The sequence below is a fragment of the Aristolochia californica genome, unplaced genomic scaffold, assembly GCF_029961685.1.
Source record: "Aristolochia californica isolate CCGP_79_NKW_82.1479 unplaced genomic scaffold, dmAriCali1.0.hap1 SCAF_11, whole genome shotgun sequence".
Lineage (NCBI taxonomy): Eukaryota > Viridiplantae > Streptophyta > Magnoliopsida > Piperales > Aristolochiaceae > Aristolochia > Aristolochia californica.
In genome coordinates, this window is record NW_027181782.1 from 26,277,877 (window position 1) to 26,285,575 (window position 7,699).

General features: G+C 36.1%; 1 protein-coding gene across 1 annotated transcript; it reads right to left on the bottom strand.

Moving 5' to 3' along the window:
* Window positions 1-6,790: 6,790 nt before the first annotated feature.
* On the bottom strand, window positions 6,791-7,204 carry LOC137943690 (auxin-responsive protein SAUR64-like). The gene has a single exon (XM_068789132.1). It carries the CDS (start codon window positions 7,202-7,204, stop codon window positions 6,791-6,793), a length of 414 nt encoding a protein of 137 aa, XP_068645233.1.
* Window positions 7,205-7,699: the final 495 nt, after the last annotated feature.

Here is a 7,699-nt window from a genome sequence, read left to right on the forward strand (position 1 = left end):
CCTCGGGAGCTTGCTGTGTTTGATCATGGTTGAGCTACGATGGAGAGAATGCTGAGTAATAGGAAAGATGAGGATCGAGAGCTTGTATTGCTGTAGAGTTTGTGTTTTGCAGAGACCTATGGATCTCTTATATATTTTCAGGGAAAGAGGATTGGATTTGAGGGTGGGCCTCGTTTAGGATGCAAAACCATGTGATTGTTGGACATATAGGATGTTAGGTATGGTGGCATGTTGGGTTCATGTTTGGATTTTCTTCAGGTACCATGTTATCGTGACTTAAATGTTTTGCCTACACCTATTTTCTTATGCCTTTTTTCCTTAGGCAAATTTAATGGAACTTCTTCATGGAAGAGGGAATTGTGTGCGATCAGTGAGCTCACTTGTCGAGCACCAACGTGAAGGTTATTGATGTTCACAACACATCATGTATTTAAAAATACATGTTGTGTATATGATTGTGTTTTCATGGAAACAAGTTCTTAGCATATAACATTTTGTGCAAATCCTTTATTTGTTTTTGTTGTCTACAGTTTTTGCCCATTTTCTACATAAACAAAAAAATTGATATCAATATATAGCTGCAAAGGTTGATTCTTAGGTGAATTTTTTGTAATTGTTTTTCCTTTTTTTTCCTTTTCACATAGTGGCTACCTACGTCCTACACAACAACCATTGGTCGGACTCACTAGCACGTCAAATGTCATCCCAAAGGGACCCAACCAAAAATGGACCTCAAATGGTTAAACATTTTGTGATGTAGGTATGTCTCCAAGCCAAGGCACCAAAAAATGTTTAGATTTTGGATAGCGGTTGCTCGAGGCACATGACCGATGATAAGTAGAAGTTTTTTGAATGCAATCCCAAAGATGGTGGTCATATAATTTTTTTAGACAATAACAAAGGTACCATAAAAAGAATTAGTAAAATCGGTGCCTTAACCTCTTTAATATCCGATTTGTATTGTGTAGAAGAGCAGATGCATGACTTACTTAGCATTAGCAAATTTTTTTATAATAGAAAAAAAGTTCCATTTGAAAAGGACACATGCTTTTTAAAGAACGAAAATGATGAACTAGTTCTAGAGGGACATAGACATAAAAATCTTTATGTAGCGAACATAGTCAATTTATGCTCAACTAGTGCCATCTATTTGAGTGCAAAAATTGATGAATCTTGGTCATGGAATAAGAGACTATGACATATGGGAATAGATTCTCTAAACAAATTAGTGAAAAGGAACTTACGAGTGGATTACCGTCTGAAATTTTTGAAGAGAAACCTTGTGATACTTACCAACTTGGAAAGTGTTGGAAGATGGGATCAAGCCCATAAGCTCAAGACAAGAAGCCCACACGTCAAAGGAGTGGCATATGTGTAAAATATGGTAAATATGGCATAGAAGTTTAAATATGTGTTCCTTTTATGTCTTTTGTTTTATCAAGTTGTATCCCTAAGGGCATTCTAAAACTATAAATAAAGGCATTGGCTAAGAGGTGGAGCATTGAAGCCTTCTCCTCTCCTTTCACAAATTCATCCAGCCTTCCTCTTTCTTATTTGACACAAACCTTTCTTCCCTTAATGCAAACTCTCTCCTCCTATGTTCTTCTTATTCTCCTCTCCTTTTTCTCTTCTTCGTATTCTTCCTCATTGATCTAAAGTTCTTCTCATGGGATCCTAAATTCTAAGTATCGGAGCAAGGAGTTTAGAATCCCACTTGATGAAGTAGTTATGAAATCTGTCCAAGAAGTTGGTAAAAGGAGTTCAGCCATGAAGAGATAAATTAATTCTCTTCTTCTTATTTACATACTTCTTCTTTACGTTTTTTTCTTCTTCTTGAACTTTGAACCACATCAAGTCAATATATTCTTCATATGTTGTGAAGATTTATTTTTATGACTAAAATGATTTTATAATCTTGATATTCTTGTAGATCAATTACAAGCTTGATCAAGATCATGATTGATGTTTTGAGATTCAGTTACCTTTATGTAACTTGGATCAATTTTATTTGAAGTGGAATTCTAACACATGCTACTGTAAATTCTCCCACTTGATGTTGCTTGTGGGATTGTATTATGTTGTTGGATAACCATTATATGTTTAATGAAATTCCAGCACTCACTTATCATAATTATTTTTGTCAAGTTGAACTAAAGATGGTTTGTAAGAATGGTTGTTGTCCTCACTCTAGTCTATACCAATAACAGCCTTCTCTAGTGTCAAGACCACTTCGTTTGTGTTGCATCATCGCTTAGGTCATCCATTATCTACAAATCTTATGCACATCATGTCCACCTTTCAATTAGATTTATCTCACCCTTTTAATTTCTTGTCAATGCAATAAGAGTAACAAATTACCATTCTCCCACTCCACCCTTGTGTTTTCTTCCCCTATTGACATTTTTTTCTCATATGTCTGGACCGCTCCTTTTTATTTTATTAATGATTTCAACAATTATGTTATTTGTGTCAATCACTTTACAAAGTATATCTAGTTTTACCCTCTAAAACAAAAATCACACGAGTTTGATATATTTATCAGGTTTAAATCACTTGTTGAAAACTTCATTGGGAAAAGGATTAAAGCACTCTATTTTGATAATAGAGGGGAATATAAAGCAATGTCCTCTTTTCTGGATACCAATGGCATTTCCCATCTCATGTCTCCTTCACATACACTTGGAAACAATGGGTATTCTAAACGACGACATTGTCATATTGTCGAAACAGGTTTGTCTCTTCTTTCTCATGCCTCCATACTTCTATCGTAATTGTCGTATGTTTTCTCCACTGTTGTTTATCTCACCAACCGTCTACCAAGTCCTTTGCTTAATCTTCTTTCACCATAAGCCAAACTCTTTGGCACTTCTTCTAAATACTCTAAACTCCAAAGTTTTGGTTCTCTGTTAACCATGGCTCATGCCATACTCTCGTCACAAACTCATTCCTCTTTGCTCTCCTCGTATCTTTCTTGGGTACTCTACTACTCAAAGTGCCTATTTACGTCTTGAAGACACTACCTCTCATCTTTATGCATCACGTCATGTTAAATTTGGTAAGAGTATCTTCCTCTTCACTACACTTCGGTCTCTTCTCGATTGTCATTTGTCTGACACACTTTCCCAATGGTGTACCTTTGTGTCATTACTTTTGATTACCGGCACATCTGCCACAACTTCTTTCCATGCACCCTCTGCAAGCTCCATTCAAGACCTCGCACCTAACTCCACTCAAAGATTGGACGACCGACACCCATCCTCCTTACCTGCTTCCCCTTCCCCTCCCTTGTTATTGTCACCAGATCTAAGAACAACATTCACAAGCCCATTGAAAAATTAAACTTCACAACCTACCTTCCTATTTCTATCGGCCGTGAACCAACAACCATGGCTCAAGCTCTCACCGACCCCAAATGGCGTTAGGCTATGTCTGATAACTTTGATGATCTTGTCTGGAATAGGACATGGGAACTTGTTCCCTCAAAAACCCTACAAAATCTGGTTGGTTGCTAATGGATTTTTTGTACTAAATATCTATCTGGTGGCTCTAGTGATAGGTGCAAGGTTCACTTAGTTGCCAAGGGGTTTCATCAGCTCCTTGAGATTTATTATTATGACAACTTTAGTCCCATTGTCAATCCTACCACTATTTGCATTGCTTTAGCCTTGTTGTAAGTCGTGGCTTGTTACTTCGACAACTTGATGAAAATGATGCGTTTCTCCAAGGTACCCTGTATCAGATGTTTTTTTATCGTACAACAATCGGGCCTCTTGATCGTGATCATCCCAACCATGTCTGCAAACTTCGTAAAACTATTTATGGTCTCAAGCAAGATTTGTGTGCTTGGTATCTTTAGTTGCACTAATTTCTCTCACCTCTGGCTTCACCAACTCTTATGCATACTCTTCTCTATTTATCTCCTACACATGTACTGTTGTATTGTTTATGTTTTGGTCTATGTGGATGACATCATTATTATAAAAAATAATGATCAATGTATTGCAATGTTCATCCAAACCGCTTCCGTGAACGTGCTTCATCTTCTTAAAGACCAAGATTGGACTCTCCTCTCGAAGTTCCATCTTTCGGGTGCATAATAAAGATAACGGATAACCTTTATCTGTAAGGGAATTTCACCAAAATAACCATTTAAAAAAACATATTTTGAAAAACAACGATGTCATCAACTTATTTTAAAAAATACCCCACTTTGATTGGTCCACTGCACATGTATACAATCAAAGGCGATATGTAAGCTTTAATTGCTTGTGTGTCACCGCGTCATCAGTGCAGTGAAAATAGATCAACACATCGGTTGCCACGTAAATTACCATGTCATTAAATGATAAAAAATTTGAATAGTTTTTTCTAAAAAACATAAAAAATCAAATACACTTTTTATTACCTTATATCTAAAATAATAAATTATAAAAAATCAAATAAAAATTAAAAAATTAACTCTTACTTATCTAACACCATTCAATATCAATTAAAATATTTACTAATTAAAAAAATTTATTGTTAGCTTTTTATTACTTTATATTTTAACAAATAAAAAATAAAAAAGTATACTAATTAGATTTAAAATATTTAGAAAATAAAAATATTTAAAATTTTAAAATATTTATAAATAGAAAAAATGTTACTCTTTCCCATTTATTATGGATTTAAAATATTTATAAATTGAAAAAATACAATTTATTTTTATAATTTTTATCACATTATTTAAAAAATAATAAATTGTTAAAAATATATATTAGTTAATTAAAAACATTTCAACACCTTTTATTATCAATTAAAAATATTTATTAATTGAAAAAATATGAAAGTTTTCTTGAGTTTAAAAAATAAATGTATCGGTACACTTTTTATTACCTTATATTTAAAATAATAAGTTATAAAAAATCGTACTCTTACCTATTTAACACATTTTATTATAAATTTAAAAATATTTTAATTAAATATTTTGAAAATTTTAGTTTTGAGTTTAAAAATCAAATTTATCAATACATTTTTTCAAATTTATCGAAAGACTTTTTATTACCTTATATTTAAAATAATTAAAAATAAAAAATATACTAATTAATTAAAAAATCTTACTCTTACTTATTTGAGACATTTTATTATCGATTTAAAATATTTTTTAATTTTTTAATTGAGAGGGGGCCGTTGAGGGCGAGGGCGAGGCCGAGCGGTGGGGAGCGGCAATAGCAGGCACAACGAGAGGGGGCGAGAGGAGAGGGGGCAAGAGGAGAGGAGAGGAGGCTGAGGCTGAGTGGCAGTAGCAGGCACTGCGAGAAGGCGAGAAGAGAGGAGAGGAGGCCGAGCGGCGACAGCAGGGGAACGACGGTAGCAGGCAAAGCGAGAGGGCGAGAGGAGATGAGAGGAGGCCGAGGTCAAGCGATAGCGAGAGGGCGAGAGGAGAGGAGAGGAGAAAGATGAACGGAGAGAGATGAGCGGAGAGAGAGAGAGAATGAAAAAAATAAGAAGTCAGGGCTTACGTTGTGCAAGATGAGTGGGCAAATGATGTGGGAAAAAGAGGATAATAGATAATGATATGTCAGCTTATGTGGCAGATGACATGGCAGAAAATAACGTGGCAATTGATGTGTTGATCTACCTTCACTACACTGATGACGTGGTGACATGCAAGCAGTCAAAGCTTACGTGTCGCCTTTAACTGAACACATGTGCAGTGGACCGGTCAAAGTTGGGTATTTTTTGAAATAAGTTGATGACGTCGTTGTTTTTTGAAATATGTTTTTTTAAATGGTTATTTTGGTGAAATTCCCTATCTGTAAACTCAAAGATGACACTTATCATGTAATCCTACTGATAAGACTTATCATATAATCCTATCGATGACACTTATCGTGTAATCCTACCGATGACACTTATCATGTAACCCTACTGATAACACTTATCCTGTAATCCTATCCATATGTGACCTATAAATACCTTTGATTCATGAATGTAAAGCACTATAAAATATTCTTCATTCTGATTTCAATATTTTCTACCATTCAGGGATTGTACTCTTATCTCTTTACTTCCTAAATCAAAATAACGTCAGAGCAAGTTGTATATATTGGGGTATAATTAGCAATCAACAGCCAATCAAGTTTCAGCGTTAGTTAAGTTTGTAAATTCAAAAATTTTGTCACCACATGTATGGCCGCCGCTTTATTGGCACAAAAAGTTGTTTTTCGCTTGAAGCACATGAGCTTCATTTTCACAATTGAGAACCACACAATGCTCAGCTATAGATGTCTCACCAAATCCCAAGCCTTCGAATCCGGAACAATAGTTTATGCGGCGGCTATAGATTGTGCCAGTATGCCAATCATCTTCTATGTTCAAATGAAGGTGAGCCAGTTGTTGTAAAATTGCTCATTAGGTAGAGACTTAAAGACTACAAATTATGCCACATGACGATTGAAAGAGGACAACTTTGACGCTGATCAATTGAAGGCTAACTATAACAGTTCTAGGCAGGAGTGGGAGCACACCATGTGATCGTCCATACGATATTAGGCCACTTTTCTTTTTGTTCTTGTCCAGAAGGACTCTCCATGTGGGTTGGCAAGTACATTAAGTACATGATCCATGGAAATTTCTCAAATGTTGGACTGGCCGCAAGAAATTATACCAAACCCGCTTAAATATTTGCAAACAGAAACCTAACAATATGATGAATGAAGTGGAATGATCTGTATAATTTCTGTATTGAAGTGTTTCAACAATTATGTCAGATGTACACAGGAAGTACTTTCCATCTAAAATGCTTCTTCTAGAAGCTGTGGACAAGTCTTTGATGATCACTAAATCCTTCAAAGTGTAATGTTGATGAGTGCCGGCAAGAAGAGATGGAGAGAATCACTGCCTTCTCCGTTTCTTTGGAGACTCTTTGCGCGAGCAGCCTCAGTATGGCTTCCATTAAAACTGAATTACAAGGTAATCTGAGAGGAGAGTTGCTTGTTAGCCCATACTCTTCTTCTGAAATTCTGAAGAGCTCTTCAAAAACTGGGGTGGAGAGGTAGTTGAGGGGGACTTCAAACCGCTTCTGGTCGGTGGTGTAGAAAACAAAGTGGCCTCTGCTAGCAACCATTTTATCCTGCCTGACGCTATATCCGGCAACATCTGCTCTTTTCTGTGAGATTCTTTTCCTTCCCATGGCTGCCATCCTCTGCCATTTCTTCGCCATCCGCAGGAGCTTGCTGGGTTTGATCATTGTTGAGCTACGATGGAGAGAATGCTGAGTAATAGGAAAGATGAGGATCGAGAGCTTGGATTGCTGTGGAGTTTGTGTTTTGCAGAGACCTATGATCTCTTAAATATTTTCAGGGAAAGAGGATTGGATTTGAGGGTGGGCCTCGTTTATGAGGCAAAACCATGTGATTGTTGGACATGTTGGATGTTAGGTATGGTGGCATGTCGGGTTCATGTTTGGATTTTCATCAGGTACCATCTTATCGTGACTTAAATGTTTTGCCCACTCCTATTTTCTTATGCCTTTTTTTCTTAGGCAAATTTTATGGAACTTCTACATGGAAGAGGGACCCTCCCCTCCCTTGTGTGAGATCAGTGAGCTCACCTGTCAAGCACCAACGTGAAGGTTATTTGATGTGTATGTGATTGTGTTTTCATGGAAACATATTCTTGACATATAACTTTTTGTGCAAATCCTTTATTTGTTTAT

Coding starts and splice junctions, on each gene's coding strand:
- LOC137943690 (XM_068789132.1), bottom strand. CDS start 7,204: ATGGCGAAGAAATGGCAGAGGATGGCAGCCATGGGAAGGAAAAGAATC.